This window comes from Natator depressus, chromosome 1 (assembly GCF_965152275.1).
Source record: "Natator depressus isolate rNatDep1 chromosome 1, rNatDep2.hap1, whole genome shotgun sequence".
Classification (NCBI taxonomy): Eukaryota; Metazoa; Chordata; order Testudines; family Cheloniidae; genus Natator; species Natator depressus.
Window position 1 is genome coordinate 11,936,014 of NC_134234.1, and position 17,841 is coordinate 11,953,854.

The 17,841-nt window shown below is 49.0% G+C and overlaps 1 protein-coding gene across 5 annotated transcripts in view; it reads right to left on the reverse strand.

Moving 5' to 3' along the window:
* Window positions 1-17,841, reverse strand: part of XRRA1 (X-ray radiation resistance associated 1) — a 53,297-nt gene that overhangs the window by 8,479 nt on the left and 26,977 nt on the right. For 4 of the 5 annotated variants that reach the window (XR_012639828.1, XR_012639830.1, XM_074954715.1 and 1 more), the window contains exons 8-16: window positions 15,239-15,340; window positions 12,947-13,206; window positions 11,625-11,665; window positions 8,617-8,754; window positions 7,182-7,275; window positions 6,085-6,203; window positions 3,400-3,711; window positions 1,793-1,970; window positions 10-125 (exon numbers count right to left, since the gene is read on the reverse strand). Coding sequence is in view for 2 of the 5 variants with exons in the window: in XM_074954715.1 (XP_074810816.1) it covers window positions 10-125; window positions 1,793-1,970; window positions 3,400-3,711; window positions 6,085-6,203; window positions 7,182-7,275; window positions 8,617-8,754; window positions 11,625-11,665; window positions 12,947-13,206; window positions 15,239-15,340 (1,360 nt within the window). In the remaining 3 variants the exon portion in view is untranslated. The remainder of the gene's footprint in view (window positions 1-9; window positions 126-1,792; window positions 1,971-3,399; window positions 3,712-6,084; window positions 6,204-7,181; window positions 7,276-8,616; window positions 8,755-11,624; window positions 11,666-12,946; window positions 13,207-15,238; window positions 15,341-17,841) is intronic. The other variant, XR_012639831.1, reaches the window with a different exon arrangement.

Consider the following 17,841-nt stretch of genomic DNA (forward strand, 5'->3'; position numbering starts at 1 on the left):
ATGTTTTACCTTCTTTTTTCTGGGCACATACGGCTTCTGCATGCTGTCAAGCCTCGCCTTCGAGTCACGATACACCAGGGGCTGTTTCAGAGCACGCCTCAGCGCCTGGACGTTTTGCTGCATTCCTAGGAACAAAAGGAAATAGGTGTGTCTGAGGAAACCCCCTGCTGCGGCTGACAATTACAGTAACACTTAGCACTTACAGACCTCTTCAAAAAGCCTTCCCATATTAATCAGATAAGAAATCATCTTTAGCTGCTTTCATCATAAATCATAGAATATCAGGGTTGGAAGGGACCTCAGGAGGTCATCTAGTCCAACCCCTGCTCAAAGCAGGACCGATCCCCAACTAAATCATCCCAGCCAGGGCTTTGTCAAGCCTGACCTTAAAAACCTCAAAGGAAGGAGATTCCACCACCTCCCTAGGTAACGCATTCCAGTGCTTCACCACCCTCCTAGTGAAAAAGTTTTTCCTAATATCCATTCTAAACCTCCCCCACTGCAACTTGAGACCATTGCTCCTCGTTCTGTCATCTGCTACCACTGAGAACAGTCTAGATCCATCCTCTTTGGAACCCCCTTTCAGGTAGTTGAAAGCAGCTATCAAATCCCCCCTCATCACACTGCCATTAACCAATGGATCTACAAACTATGTACGCAAGACACTGGAGGACTATACACCTCATTCACCACTAAAAGACGGCCCATTGTGGAGTAGGACTCGGCCCCTATTTAAAATCCACACTATACACCAGGTTCAACACAGGCTAGAGAATGATTGTTCACAAGGGTAACATTCCCAAGGGCAAGCTGGATCTCAGCTTTGGCTAGCCAATGAGAAAATAGCATTGCTCCAATTGCTTTGTAGCCTGCAGTGCGGCACAGGGTCAAGGCAGCCACTGGAGACCTGGCTGGGCTGGGAAGAATACAGACCATTTCTTCCGCTGTTCACTGGCACATGACAAACAAACTGAGACAGGGGCTTCAGCTCGGACATGCCAGTCAGACACCCAGCTCAGCGTGCAGTTGGCAATGAACAAATACTTCACTTGCATGGATCAGAACCGCAGTCAGCCCAGCCTGGAGGAGAACAGGATTTTTCACAGGAAGTGGAGGATACCAGCCAGCTGAAAGCGCAGGGGAACCTGGGGAGCAGGAATTTAGCCAGGACACCGAGGCTAATGCCCCTCTGCTTGCAAAATGGGTCATGGGTTCTTCAGTGGCTCCACGTGGCCAGGGTCTCAGACTGAGGTATGAAAGGGCAGACCCTGCACCAGCACAGGGCCCTATCTAGCTCTGCCAGCACTAACTGCTGTCTTTTCATACTTGGGTGGCTCAGAAGCTGACAGACTGAATCGTACCCAACTACCCCAAGGAAACGGCCTTTCAGAGCAAAGAGATGCATAAGATTCCAGGCCAAAGGATGATCTGGTTCACTCCACTTACCCAGAATGCACCCCTGCATCAGGGCCAGCCTCATAGGGCCGAGAGGGACTTACGTGACACAAAGACCATGTATTGGCCCCCTGCCCAGAGGTGAACATTACCCTTATTGTGGAAAACTCCGAAGGCACCAGTTTAACACCAACATTGCTCAGAGGCAAAGAGAGGCACTTCAGGAACATGGTTCTTTCCACTGACTGTTCAGATTCCGAGTTACACCTGCTAACCTAAAGGTCAACGGCAGGTTCAGATTCAGAGGTTTTAAGGTCAGAAGGGACCTTTCCGACCAGCTCGTCTGATCTGCAGAACAAGCATTTCTGAGCAAGAGAAATCAGCTTTCTGGACTTACCCACTGGCTCAATGAACTCAGGGTCAGTTTTCACATGGAGAAATTCTTCATAGCCTTTATATTTCATGGGAATATACATGCAGCTGCCCAATGTCTTGCGCTTGTGTTTCCTTTTCCCTTGTCTTTCCTCCAGTTCATGTCTCCAAATGGAGCTGGGGATGTCATCCGCATGATCCAGCTTCAGACATCCGGGGGAAAGGATTTACAACAGGCACTTTTCATTGCAAAGCAAGTCACCAAAGACCTGCCTTTACCCCACCCAAACTCTAGATCGGACGCAGATCTCTCAGAGCCGAATTCTACCAGCTACATCAACTGCAACTGCATAGCCCCTCGGGGCTACTCGGGCTTAAGTGAGGGTAAAAATGGCCTCTAAACATCCAAATTTGATGCATCGAGATTTCCTAATTGAATGCATTGTAATAATAATATCTAATAATTAAAGTATAGCATCTAATATCATAACACACTCCAAGCGTTAATTTACCTGCAACCCCGCTGGAGAAGCCTATATTATCCCTGCTAAGCTGGGATTTTTCAGACAAGGCTAAGACCTGCTTAGTTGTTCTTACCACAATCCAACCTTAAGGTTAAACACCAGGTAGTAATGACACCTGAGCTCATCTCAGCCCTGTCTACGGGATTGTTTCCAGATCAGAAAAATCCTGGTGCAGACCAGACCGAAGACCAACAGGGAGTTTGCTCATTGTCACACAGAGAGTCACTAGAAATGCTGGGAACAGAAGTCAGCAGTGCTGGTGCTTGGCACCCTGCTCTCACCACTAGACCACTATCCCTAGGCCAGGTGCAAAATAGGAAGTGGCCTACAGAGATCGGAAGCTCTTTGGTTGGGGACGGTTTTGTACGTGTGCGATGTGTATACAGGGCTGAGCACAATTAGGGCCTGTAGGTGTTACTGCAATCGAACTAACTAACAAGAACTTCACCATTCTGCCCAGCCAATGCACCTCAGTCTGGATCTGGACCAACACCTCAAGAGGAGAGGTGGGAATTCAGTTTCCATGCACAAGTAGTCCCTTGAATGTGGTCACCTCTACTGAGGCTTCTAATAAGGGAATCGATTGGTGCCAATGGCTTTTGTGATGTGGTCACTTTCCCAGTGGGAACAGAAAAGCAACAACCAACTTGTTTCAGACACATCAGTAAAGAGCCACTAGACGTTAATGATTTTTGATGACATGGGCTGGATTTGAACCAGTAACTGCAAGGGCTAGGTTCTATAGTCAGTTACCAAGCGCCTAACCATCTAGTCCACCTGCAACCATGTTACCTTTGTAAATGCAAGCATGACCAGGAAAGCAGAGAATTGATTTTTGGTTTCCTCTAACACTACAGCTGGGCATGTAGTTGTACTTGTTCCTGCTGGGCTTTCTATTTCCAGCTGGCTTGTAAATGGAGAATTATGACTCACCACCTTCAGTTACATGCATGCCATGCTTTCTTCTTTTAGAAAACAAAGGTCATTTCCACCATCTGAGCATGTCTGGACTAGCCTTTGGCTCTCGAAAGCTGGATACCTCCCTCATGAATTCACAAGTGAGGCTGGTTTAATACTAGGCAGACACACACGGTACATGCTCACACACCTGAGTCAGGAAGAATAATTCAATGTCATCTCCAGCGCTGTCAGGGCCAAGCTTGGAATCACATTTCTCTTTCTCTGGCACCTCCCTATGGCTACCAAGCATTTTGGCGTCATCATAAGGCTCCTGGTGCTGCTGCGCTGATGATGGTCTGATCGGCGGAAGAGGATCAGACAGGCTCAACCTATGTGATCCTTCCTCAGACTCCTCTAGTTTACCCCCTTCTGTATCCGACCAGAGTTTCCAAAAGGAGGACTCAAGAGGAGCTTCTAGCATCAGCGGCTGCTTTGGAACCTTTGGGATGTGTGATGTTACCTGGAAGAGAAGTAAAGGCTGAACCTCCAGAGTTCTCTGAGCCCTGACAAATACTGAGCACCCTATAGGACTTCTGACCCATGCTGGAAGGGACGGTGGCATTTCTAAATAAACGGTGTGTGTAGGTAGGGCCTGAATGCAGACACAGCCAATATCAGCATCCAGCTATGACTCATATACTTTAAGGCCAGAAGGGACCATTGTAATAATCTAGTCTGACCTCCTGCACATTGCAGGCCACAGAACCTCACCCACCCACTCCTGCAATAGACCCCTAACCTCTGGCTGAGTTACTGAAGTCCTCAAATCATGATTTAAAGACTTCAAGTTACAGAGAACTCACCATTTACACTAGTTTATACCTGCAAGTAACCCAGGCCCCATGCTGCAGAGGAAGGCGAAAACCTGCCAGGGTCTCTGCCAATCTGACCTGGGGGGAAATTCCTTCCTGACTTCAAATATGGCAATCAGTTAGTTAGACCCTGAGCATGTGGGCAAGACCCACCAGCCACACACCTGGGAAGAAATTCTTGTAGTAACTCAGAGCCCTCCCCATGTAGTGTCCCACCACCGGCTGTTGGGAATTTTTGCAACTAGCAGTCACCAATGGGCCACACACCAGTGTAGGCAGTCTCCTCACACCATCCCTCCATAAATTGATCAAGCTCAGTCTTGAAGCCAGTTTGGTTTTTTGCCCCCTCTGCTTCCCTTGGAAGGTTGTCCCAGAACTTCACCGCCTCTGATGGTTAGAAACCTTTGCCTAATTTCAAGCCTAAACTTCTTGTTTATATCCATTAGTTCTTGTGCCAACATTGTCGCTTAACTTCAATAAGTCCTCTCCCTCCCTGGTATTTATCCCTCTGGTGTATTTATAGAGAGGGATCAACTCTCTCCTCAGCCTTCTCTTTGTTATGTTAAATAAGCCAAGTTCCTTAAGTTTCCACTCATAAGGTAGGTTTTCCATTCCTCAGATCATCCTAGTAGCCCTTCTCTGCACCTTGATCCATTTTTAAGCTGGTTATAATAGTTTAGCCACATTCCCAAAGACCAGAGCAATCCATGTTATACCTTCGCTCAGCCACAACAGAATTTAATTGCCATTGTCATGGGAATGTTTTTATTCCACAGCTTCCAGGCCAGGTTGTGAGAGCCGAGTGTCAGGAATGTGCTAGGCTCTGCCACGGTCTGGGAAGCAACTTGTCTTCAGTCAACACCCTAGGGATGCACTTGCTGGACAGCGCAAATCTCAGGGTGAAGCAGCCCTGGCTGGACATCCAGGGGAAGTTTATTCATTATTGCAAGAAATGCAGGCAGGAGTAAATCATGCTTGATGCATCCTTAACTCCTGTAAGCCCCCCACCTTCTACTGAGCAGCCACAGGAAGACTTTGCCAGTGGCAGCTCAGACCCTGCTGGAGCCACAGAGCAGGAATCACTGGGAGAAAGTCTGTGGCCTCCATTACACGCAAGGTGAAACTATGTGATCATAAGGGTCCCTTCTGGCTTTCAAATCTATGAAGCATGTGCCAGGAGGAAAGGAGCCAGCAGAGCAGCAGTCATTCATGCAGAGCAGCTCCTGCCTCCATATATCAGGGGGTGCCCATATCTACGGATCCCCTGGATCCATGGGATGGGGACGTCTATGCTCCTCCAAAGCCCTCTCACTTGAGGGTCGAGTCCCGCATGCTCTGCGGGGTTCACTACATGGAGGGGCCCCATGTAATTATACTGAAAGTCACATTACGCAGTTGCAGTGCTTAATAGAGCTGGAATTCCGCACCAGCTTAAAATTAAGCATGTGCTTTAGTGCTCTGTTAAACTGGGGCCATGATACGGACTGTATGTTATTTAGACTGTAAACTCTTTGGGTTGTAAAATTGCCAGGGCTAGGAGCCTGTCATATTTCTCTGTGCTGATTGATATCGATATCTTGACTATACTTTGGAATGAACGAACAGCTAATGTGCAACTTCAAACCATCTCGTTAGTGGTTGGTGGGTGAGGATTGTCGCTCCACCGCCCAGAACAACATGCAGTTCGAGCTTTCTGCCAGAGAGAAGCACAATTCTGTCAGTACTGCAACGTTTTGCTGCAGTACTTGGTTTGGGCTGATGTGAACTCCTCCTACGCTGTTAAGAGTTGGACATGGATCAGATGTACCACTGGGGAGGCAACAATAATTGGACCATTCTTCATGTACGTGTTCTTTGAATATGTAACATGACTAGCGCCCTGCAGACTGTCTAGTGATTAGAAATGTCGGGTCAGCCAGGTGCTAGGAGCCAGGAGCGGTCAGAATCATGCAAGTCAATGAGAGTTTACCACTGACTTCACTGGGCTCAAGGTTGTGTTTACCACGCTGATCCATTCATACCTTCCTATTAGCCTTGACTGGAATGAAGATGTGTGGTTTCTCCAGTTTTGAAATCTTTCTTCTAATTAGCTTAATCCCTAGTCTGTGCTGAAGGAAACTGGTTAGCAAAGGTGGATCACCTGCCAAACAAGGAGACTGCATTAAAATCAGCTGTATCTGTCCTGGCGCTCTAGAAGCAGAAAGCAAGCTCTCTTCTAGATCCCGCGTTTTGCTCAGTTCCAAGACAAGGCTCTCTGGGCTAGCAGGGGCTGGACTGACTCATGCAGTGAGACAATGAGCCAGCACCTCCTCTGGCTTCCAGCGGTTGCTGCTGGATTGAAGCTTTAATCTGTAAAAGCACTGGGGCAGATCCTCAGCTGGTGTAAACCGGCATAGCTCCACTGAGCCACGGTGAGACGCAGCAGCTGGGGATGGATCTGTCCCAGTCCTCACTGGTCTATCACCAAGAGGCAGCTGATTGGTCACTGTAATGGGACTCAGGAGACCGGAGCTCTAATCATAGCAACCTCAAGGAGTTGGGAACCTAACTCCCAGAAACTCAGTGGAGTCGTGCACCTAACTCCCTTAAGCTCCAGCTCCGCACAATTTAGAGTGATGGGGCTTGCTCCCCCTGGCCGGTATGTGGGCATAGGCTAGGCCTTGCCTCCTCCCCGCAGACTTTGGAGTGGCTTAAAGCTACAGAAGCAGTGTCCAGGAGAGCACAAGGGCTGTAACAGGCCCAACCCTTCCCAAGAGACACATCCCTGGCCCAGGACACTGAGAACCTGCGAATTGCCCTGGAGATGTCATGGAGGCCAAGGCCAGCGGGATTTCTCCCAGACCTGAGCAGGCAGCCAGCGGTTTAAAGTAACAGCAGCTCTAACACCTCAACTCCTGTGTCCGGCCAGCTGTCAGAACAACAGGCGCTGGAGCAGCAAAACCGAGGCAATGCGTGGAAATAGCCCCTTTTCAAAATGAGCAGCACCGGGGAGCAGTGGATGGATCCTGCACCTCAAGGGGAGTTTTGTTACTGACTCCAGGGGAGCAGGAGCTGGCCCTGCGGGTTTCCCTTCTTCTTAAAGGGCCAGACCCCTCAGGGATCCTGGCTGGTCCCGTACCGCTCCTGAGGGTGGTCAGGGGGTTGCTATGGAATGTCAGCTCCGTCAAAGAGGGAAAGAGCGCCACGGCTAGCAGGTCCTCCTCATTTTTGATCTGCAAGATAAAATACAAAGCCACAGCACTCCCTGCTTGCCTGCGCTGGGGCACTCTCTTGGACTCAGATTTTACTGTCATCATAAAGGTACCCGATGGGCTGAATCCCCGAGGCAGCAGTCTGGGGACAGAGAGGACTGTGCTGTCTAGTGGGTAGAGCACGGCCCTGGGACTGAGGAGACCCTGGGTTCTATTCCCAGCTCCGCCACTGGGTGACGTTAGGAAAGTCACTTCACAGCTCTGTGCCTCAGTTTCCCCATCTGCAAAACAGGGATGATGGTTCTGCTCTCCTTTGTAAAGTGCTTGGAGATCTATGGATGGAAAGCACCATGTAAGGGCCAGGTACGCTCTCTGAGGGGCAAAGCTTGTGTTCTTCCCGAGTAAACACTGACAGCAGGGCTGGGGTGCAGCCACCCTCATCTCTCACATGGACATGCAGTCCAGTAGCTTGAATCAGCATGGAATAATGCATGCTGGGAAGTGTAGTCTCAATGAGCCACACCTCCATAGCAAAGACGAGGGTGTATCTGCAATCATAATTTATAACAAGATGAACAACAATTCCATTTACATCTAGCTTTCCCCAGGCAGATTCTCTGTGAGCATCAGCCATACTGCAGTCTGACCAGGAAGACCCAGCACTCAGGTAGCAGCCAGGCGAGAGAGAGGGCTAGATTGGATTACTCTACCACTCCTAGCGCTCAAGTGTCTTAGTACTGCTCTGTTACTACAGCTGACTGTGCGTGGGGGTGTGAGGAGGAGGAGAAGGTACCCTCCACTGCACCCACGCACTGGCACAACCCAATCCCACTCTCCGAGCACAGAGAGTGCCAGGAGCTTCAGAGGAGGCAGGGCAGGGGCAGGCTCTGCGCCCGCCCTTCTGCACCGACTTGCAGTCAGCAACTGGAGCCTACTGATTTCAAAGGTGCAGCAATGACCACTCCTACCTGGGCTGCGCCAGTACACCCAGAGGCAAGCACAGTGCCTCCAGCTCCTGACGCTGGTGCAATGCCCTAGGCCCTACCTCTGCGTCCCAGTGCCTTCTACAGCCTCAATCCTAGAGCCTCCCAGGCCAGGAGTGGAGTCACTGAGGGGACAGCAAGTGTCTAGGACAGAACAAGGGGACAGAGGTTTCTAAGTTTCTTACAATCTCATGGTACAGCAGAACACGCCTGGCCACAGGAAGTCTCCGTGGTGAGTGTATTTCCGGTTCCCTCAAGAAAGCATACCAACGGGTTGCACGTAGCAGCACAATAATGGCTCCCCTGTCTCCTGACAGGCCCAGATTTCGCCCTGACTACTACGGAAAGCACCAGCCTGTAACCACATGGGCTGACTCACCTTGTTGTTGGCCAGGCTCAGATAGCGCAGTTCCGGAAGGGGGGGTGTAAACTCCTGGATCAAGGTGTTCCTGAAACTGGCAGGGAGAGTCCCAGAGTCGGCGAGACATGAACGGTCATTTCCCTCCACGAAAACATCCTTACAGAGCAAGGGAGAATGGTGAGAGAGAGAGAGAGCTGTCACAGGGGGATCTCCAGGACATGGTCACATCTAAATCCAGTCCAATTACCATAAAAAATCCACACTCACTGCAGATCAGCAAAGTACTCATGGAATGAAACCAAGTAAAAGATAATGCATGAAGCCTAATGGTTAACACCAAGGACTAGGCCTCAGGACTCCTGGGTTCCATCCCCAGGCCTGCCACTGACTCAATGCAAGATCTTGTGCAAATCACTTAACCGCTCTATGCCTCAGTTTCCCCATTTGTAACAGGTCAGGTGTGTTGCCATTATTCTATCTACAGTGTTCACATTGGCCTGGCTCCAGGCAGCACAACCAGCTGGTACTTTCCCCCGCTCATTGCATTTTATGCTCCAGAATCTAAGCATTCATTTAAATAAATTAAAACTCTAACCTTATAGTTTTAATGAAAACCTTCAAAATAGGAACCAAACACACCACTGCTGTGATCTCTGCTTGAGCCTACAGGTAGCCTGAAAACCAAGAGCTATCAGAGATGTGAACGGCCCGGTAACGGGTTTCACTCCCTGCTCTGACACCTCCTCATGGCTAGGCCTGGGGATTAGCTCTTGCCTGGATTGGTGCCCCCTTCTGTCTGTCATTCGCTCGCCCCACAGGCTCTGCAAGACTCGGGGCGCTCTCTGTAACTCAGCCCTCCGGCTATGTCACGATACAGTTTTCCCCTTCCAGGGGAGCCAAGTCCCACCAGACAATCTGCCCATGGGCCATCTCAGGCAGTGTTCTAGAATTCCCAGTCGGTGCCACTTCCCCAGTCGCGGGTAGGAAAACCGAGCCCACCTGCTACACCTGTTCCAGCTCAGGGACCCTAAAATCAGCAGCCAAGGTCTGCACAGTATCAGTCGTCACTGCTCTTTCCTCCTCTGCCTCCCACAGGCTATTTCTCCCCACAACTCCTCGGGATAAACCCCTTCCGTCAGGGACAGAATACCAGGGTTTTTGCTCCTCACTGGGTCTCCTACTACCTCTCTGTGCCCAGAGAGCGACTGTAGAGTCTTCCTGATGCCCCTTTCTGCTCTCAGCGTATGGCTTTACACAAGCCCAGCCTGCTCCTGCACCTCAATTAGAGCTTATCAGTCAAGCCAGACTCTCCCACAGGTGCTGCCTATAAGGTTAATTGGGCCCTTCTGAGCCACCTGAACCCCTTCAGTGCTGCTGCAGGGTGAACACCCCATCACAGACCCTTCTCAGTCTCAAGGGGGTGTTAACTCTGAAGTCTAATGGTGATGGGTCACCCTCCTCAGGGGGTGAGGGATAGCTCAGTGGTTTGAGCATTGGCCTGCTAAACCCAGGGTTGTGAGTTCAATCCCTGAGGGGGCCATTTAGGGATCTGGGGCAAAAACTGGGGATTGGTCCTGCTTTGAGCAGGGGGTTGGACTAGATGACCTCCTGAGATCCCTTCTAACCCTGATATTCTATGATTCAATATTTTATCACCATTGATGAGAGCTTGCCTGAAAGGAGAGTGGAATGATCATTTTAGGAAAATCCACCCCAACCAGTGAATGGCACAACCAGTTTGGTGACAACCCTACCTTTTTTCCCCTCACTCACCGCTGTGTGTTTGTAAAGTCCATTGAGACCTTTGCATGCAAGGCACTGGGAGTAGTAGAAATGAACAGAGTCTTCCTCAGAAAATGCTCCCACTGGGATAGTTCATAGGACCAAATGTGTTATTTAAACAGCAACAGAAATGTGCATTAAATCTGCTTTAAATGAAGACTAATCCATCAGAGCCAGGGAGCCTTGAGAGAACTTGCTTTTGTGTGTTGCATTAATGCTGGAGTTCTGCGTGGAATTTTCTAGAATTTTTAAATACATCAAACTTTGTTGTTTAATATTTGAAATGGGTAATGAACTGCCCCCTACTGGATGGAATCAGAACTACTTTCTCTCCTCCGGGTGTGCGTGCACACATGCTTCTAAGTGAGCTAGCATGCAAAACATAGCAGCACTGCGAGTGGCAGGAAGGGCTAGCCATCCCACATACATACCTGTCTGTGATGCTAGGTATGTACGCAGGGCAGCTAGCCCCTCCCACTGCTCACACCACCGCAGCTACATTCTTTTTAGCGCGCTCGCTTGATCAGAGCTAGCGCGGGTATGTCTTCTCCAGATGGGAATTTCACCCCTCGCTTGAAGCACAGATATAAACCGAGAGAGAGCGAAGCTGAGGTGTAGGTGCTTAGCATCTCTGAAAATCTGGCCACTTATTTAAGTGCCTAAATACGGATTTCAGAGCCTAACTTCAGGCACCCAATTGCCAAATTATGGCCTATGTCACCTGACCATGATCCCAGAGTAAGAAACTGGCAGTGGTGGGACAGAACTCTGGACTCCTGTCGGCCTGACCCCGAAACCGTTAGAACGCACTTCCACTCTGTGTGGGGAGCACCACACAGCAACATGGTATACAGCTTTAGTTTAAACGCACACCGCAGATTGAAGAGCTGAAACCTTCACAGGGTATGTGAAAATTAGCTGCACAAGACTCCAGGTTATGGCAAGTGATTGATCATAAATCATTCCGGCTGCTAAGGCCTTGGCATTCCCAGAAGGGTTTCTAAAGAATAAGGCAGAAAGAGGCTAATGCTCCTAAAGAGAAGAACCCGAAGAGGAGGAGAACTTTGGAATGCACATCCTATACCATAATCTCATTGGAGAGTTTGAAGAGCGGTTAGACAAACCCTTGTCAGGAATGGTCTTGATAATACTTAGTCCTGCCATGAGTGCAGGGGACTGGACTAGGTGACCTCTTGGGGTCCCTTCCAGTACTATGATTCTATAAGCCAGCAGACAGTTCTTACCAGCAATGGTGGTTCTCGAGAGACAGAAGTGACAACGACCTCTGTAATAAAACACAAACAAATCATGGGCTTCTAAATACAACTGCATGGGACTTAGCTGGTCAGCTCTTTGGGGCAGGACCATCTTTTTGTTCTACTGTGATAATATAATTGATAAATAAATCATAATGGAGCTGTGTTTTGTGTTGGCCCATCCCGTAATTAGGGGAATCGGAAGCATACATGCAGTGTCGGTCTGAGCCTGGAAGAGACCGTCTTCATGGTGAACAAAGCCTCTGGCTGAGTCTGCCAACACGTATAGCAACTAGTACTGTTCACGGCCGACTGGCGAAACATCCATGGATGTCAAGGGCGCAGGATGAGGGCCTCAACATACTGGGCATGTTGGTTGCACTGTAATCCACAGGTGAAATCCTGGCCATAGACGCCGACTCCGTGAGTGCTCTGGGGCTGGAGCACCCACGGGGAAAAATTGGTAGGTGCTCTGCACCCACCAGCAGCCAAGCTCCCCGGCCCCAGCTCAGCTCCGCCTCCTCCCCTGAGCGCACCGCGTCCCCGCTTCTCCCCCTAGCTCCCAGCACTTCCCCAAATCCCCATCCTGGCCCCGCCTCTTCCCCGAGCGTGCCGCGTTTCCCCTCCTCCCCCCTCCCTCCCAGCGCTTGCCGCTGCAAAACAGCTGTTTCACATTGGGAAGTGCTGGGAGGGAGGGGGGAGGAGGGGAAACGCGGCACGCTTGGGGAAGGGGCAGGGCCAGGGCCAGGACGGGAATTTGGGGAAGGAGTCCAATAGGGGCAGGGAGGGAGCAGAGTTGGGGCAGGGACTTTGGGGAAGGGGTTGGAATGAGGGCAGGGCAGGGGAGGGGGCGGGGCAGGGGTGGAGTCGGGGTGGGCCAGGAGGGGGGGAGATCGAGCACCCACCGGCGCTGGGAAAAGTTGGCGCCTATGATCCTGGCCCCACTGAAGTCAATGGGAGTTTTGCTGTTGATTTCCATGGGGCCAGGATTTCACCCCATATAGATGTTTAAGGCCAGAAGGGACCATTAAGATCACCTTGTCTGACCTCATAATGAACGGCACTCTCTGAGTTACCTGTCTCCTCCACCCACTCCCCCACCCCCCATAACACACACACACGTTATCCTCCACAGTATTGCTGTTTTAATCATGGCATGCAGTCTCTCTGATACATGGTTCTGGAAAGGCTCAGCCATGGATTAAGAAACCTGATCCTTCTCCCACTAAAATCAATGGCAACGTTCCCACTGATTTCAACAGGAACAGGAGCAGGCCCTGAGAGCCGGGAATGAAAGGCAGCGCTGTTACCTGTCCTGTCTGGATCCTGGTTGTTTTGTAAAATTAAGTATTCTAGTTGCTCTTTCTCCGTCACCAGCTGGCCTTGCAACCCTGCCCCAGCTTGCAGCAGCTGCTCATGCTTCTGTCCAAATCTAGGCGGAAAGCTGTATGACTCTGCCTTGGTGCCCATCTTTGCCGATGGTGGGTGGAGGGAGAACTGGGAATTCTCCATTTGATGCAGGTAAGGGACCTCCGTAATCCCATTCTTGTCCAGATTTAACTGCTTCAGGCTGATCAGAAGAGGAAGTGACCGTGAAGCCTAATGAAAGGTACCATTGCACAATATGCAACAAAGCCCTGTTACTAGCACCCGGAGTGGGAAACCGTGCCTGAACCTCTGTGGACGCTGTACTTCTCCATAACAACGCAACAGGAAGATTTCAGAGAGAGCTGCTTCTCCCTCAGATCTTCCTCTATGCTGCAATACGCTAAGGTAACAATCACAGGCCTGCTCGAGTAAGGTGCTGAGGGTCCTTCCCTCCCATGGAAGCCGATGGGAGTTCTCAGCTCACAGGAAAGACTCAGCGTCTTGCAGGATTGGGCTCTGTAGCCTGAGTGACCCCAGGTTTGCTTAGTTATCTGGGCTCTAACAGACAGGAAGACAAGCTGGCAGTTGGTTAAAGCAGGAGGTGCTGATCCTGGGGTTTGGGTAAGTGGGATCCTGCTGTAAGAACAGAACGACGCTTTGTACCTCCACAGCAGCTAAAAATCATTGATGAAGTTAACCTGTGTGGAAGGAAAGCATGGTTATCCCCAGCTGACAGATGGGGAAGCTGAGGCCCAGAGAGATTAACTGACTGGTTCAGGGTCACAAAGGAAATTTGTTGAAGAAACAGAAACAAAATCAAGGGCTCCTGATACCTAGTCCCATGTCCCCACCCAGTCTGTCCGTCCTCCTCTCTTCAGAACTTCACAGACAGTATGAAATTCTACTACAGGAAGTCTACACTGAGGAAGAACAATAACATATAGAGCCTCTCTTTGAATTCAGACCAAACCACCACCTCCAGGCCACTTACAGTTCCAAAATGCTTGCAAAAAAATACAATCTAGTGATTAATGTCAGCACTAGAAATCAGAGGAGAACATAAGAATGGCCATACAGGGTCAGACCAAAGGTCTATCTAGCCCAGTATCTTCCCACAGTGGCTATATTCTAGTCCCAACTCTGCCACTGACTGCCTGAGTGATCTTGCATGAGACACTTCACCGCTTTGTGACTCAGTTTCCCTTCCTGTAAAATGGGGATAACAACACTTAGCCAACTCACAGGGTGCTGTGGTGTCTGACTCGTGAATGTTTACAAAGGGCTTTCAGATCATTCAGTGTGATAGAAGTGCAGGGTATTATTATAAAATGCTCTCCTGCCAGTTCCCCGTGGCTTGTTCACACACTCCTGACGAAAGCTGGGAGAGTTTTCAGGTTGATGGCAATTCCGAAAAATTGAAAAAAATTATTTCAGGTTGAACCAAAAACATTTTTTCAAATTTGAAGCAAATAAAAAAGGGGGAAAAACTGCTTCAGGTCTAACCGAACGTTTCATTTCAAACCCTTCAAAACCAAACCTTTCAATCTTGACCGTGGTTTAAGGGTTTTGCTTTTTTTAAAAAAGATAAAACTAAAGGAAAGTTGGAAACAAAAAGTCATTTTGAAGCAAAAAATCAAAATGTTTAGTCTCTAAAATATCAAAGCAAAACATATCCTTTTTTTTTTTTTTTAAAACCTTCTCAAATCCTATTGTTCTATAACACACCGCATGTGTAAAGACCACACCACTGTGTTCATGATTCTATTGCAGCAGGTGGCTCCCTCTTGGCGAGAGTTTGGGGCCTGATTCTCCACCTACTGATCTCGATTCAGACGCCTCTAAAATGCAGCGCAAACCACCAGTGGGCTGTATGAATAGCTAATACTGATAATAAATCAAAGGGACTTTTCCCACTGGCTTCCGTAACTCAGCTGAACTGAAATAACCTACTGGGTCTATCTGAGCCTTGGGACATGAGCAAAAGCATTTGGCATGATTCCGAATTACTTCCCACCCATTTATTTTAGGGCAGCCAGGGGGTCATTGTCACTTTGCTGCTGTTTTCATTTGACCTACAGTTCCCAAGATGGGACAAAGCGGAAAGGAAAATACCCTAAATGAGTTACAAAGACTCATTTATTTTTAAGTTTCAATGTGTTGCTAAGGGCAGCGAGCAGAGACGGGCCATGTGCCAAGAGAAGTCAGAAACATCTGCAGCAGGATGGTTTCCTTACCTGCGGAGATTAGCCAGGCTTACAAAGATGCTCGGGTGAGAAAGATCATTGTCATCCAGCAACAAGACTTCTAGAGATGGAAACCTTAAACGTGGGCTGTCACTGCAAGTACAAAAGGGATCTCATTAATAAATCAAACAGGTGGAGAGAAGTCAAAAAACACATTTTTGGCTGCTGTGCAAGAAACAGATCTTCACTGGTTCAACCAGAGACATAAGCCTTGGACTTTACACGTTACCTTTTTAAAATACAGGCTCCATTAAGACTTCATTTGTAAATGGTTTTATAAAGGGTTAATAACTTATTAATAGCTGTTTAAGTATGTTTTGGGCAAGATTAGATGGTTCTAAGAATGTTACTGGCATTTAGATGCGTGAAGCATGTTTCTGGCATGGGTTAGATATGTTATAGGTAGTTCTAAGCAAACTACCTATAACATATCTAGCATCTCTTGATTTTTAAGATAATCTTGTGATGGGGGGGGGGCTGACTCATTATTTTTGAATATTTGGGGTTGGCAATACTGCTGACAAAAAAATTGAGACATTCCAACGTAAATAAATGTTACACTGAGCTGTAGGATTGCTTAAAGAGATATGTACAGTCGTAGTGTATCCTGCTCGTTAGCAAAAGAAAAGTAGGTTAAGGGGTGACTTGATTACCTACATGGGAAACAAATATTTACTAATGGGCTCTCCAATCTGGCAGAGAAAGGTATAACACGCTCCAATGGCTGGAAATTGAAGCTAGATAAATTAAGAGTGGAAATAAGATGTACATTTTTTAACAGGGAGGGTAATTAGAACGATTTACCAAGGGTCATGGTGGATTCTCCATCACTGGCAATTTTTAGATCAAGACTGGATGTTTTTCTAAAAGCTTTGCTCTAGGAATTATTTTGGGGAAACTCTATGGCCTGTGTTATACAGGAGGTCAGACTAGATGATCCCAATGATCCCTTCTGACCTTGGAAGCCAGGAATAGAGAGGGAAAAGGCCCCTGAAGGAGGCTGTCGGAGGTTCTGGGCAGGCGTGCGAGTGAGTGAGTGAGTGGTTTGCTGGCTAACTTCCCCAAACTGGATAAGGCTCAAGGCAGCAGCAGAGGGAGGTGCCTCCTGACTTCCAAGTTGGGGCCAAGGGTTAGATAGCGCTGAAGGCAGGGGAGTATCAGGGGGGCTTACCCACTGATGTCTGCACATTGGAACCAGACAGAACTGAGGGCCAGGGGAGCAGGCCCAGCTGACAACCCTTCTGAGATGAGAGGTTAATGGAACTGAGGGAATGATGAGTGGTCCCCTGGTGAGGATGAACTCCCAGCAGAGAAGCTGGGGAAGGGCCTGCTGGGAAGAGCAGGGCTACACTCCATCTGGAAGGGCTGCAGTAACTGTCCAGGCAAAAGGACAGGTGAGGACCAAAGAAGAGCATGGATGTCGTGGAAGATGCCAGACTGTGGTATATGCTACACTGATGTCCCAGATGCTGTGGGAATTTAAGGACTGGGGACAATAAATGGTCCATGTTTGGGGAGTTTTCTTACAGATTGTTTGCACGATGTGTTGGTAACAACGGTCCCAAGGAGGGGTATTATTGAGCCTGTTGTAGAGTCTGAAGGGGCTCAATGGGGTAAGTGGATGGTAATCACAGCATCAGAGTGCCCAGCCACAAGGGGACGCTCAGGGATGAGGGGGAATTGTTCACAGGGGCCAATTATTGCAAAGACTCCTCTGATCACTTCAAACTGGAATGACATCACCAATCCATTTCACACATAAGAACCCCTAGCTCTTACATAGCACTTTTCATCAGTACATTGCAAAGCACTATACAAAGGAAGTCAGTATCATCATCCCCATTTAACAGAGGGAAAAAACTGAGGCACAGAAAGGGGATGTGACTTGTCCCAAGGTCACTCAGCAGCAGAGGTGGAAACAGAACCAAGGACTCCCAAGTCCCACTCCAGTGCTCTATCCATTAGGCCACCATGCTTTCCTCTCACAGGCAATCAAATAGGTAACAACTTGGGGTAATTACCAACCTGGGCTGGATTCAAACCAGGAGACACACAGATGACAGGCTCCTCTTAAAAGGTGTGGAGGACCTTTGACTTCAATGGGAATTTAAGTGCTCAGAACTTCCCAGAAGACACCCAATAGTTTGGATGGTTGGGCCCCTTTAAGTTACAGAGGAACATGCTGACACAGGAGGAGCTGTTGGAGTGCACAGATAAGATTCTGCAATACAAAGGTTCCTGGCTTGGCCCTCTGCCTCTGCTCTGGGATGGGAGGCAGCAGCTGGGTGTGCAGTGGTAGGGGAGACGGATGGGAGAAGGGCCTAGATTTCTAGGGGAGGCAGCTGTTAAAAAAAACCCCAACACTTGGGTGTTGGGGTGGATGGGAGGTTCTTCTCCCACCTTGATCACGAGACAGGTGCTGTCATGGTCCCCATGGGGCTGAAGTCAACGGGACTGATCACATGCTTATAGCTAAGCACATGCTTAAGTGCTTTGCTGAACTGTATCCAGAGTCTTCAGCACCTTGTGTGCAAGCCTTTAGTAAGGGGGGCTCTGTCCTGCCCAATCACCCATGGGAGTAGGGTGACCAGATA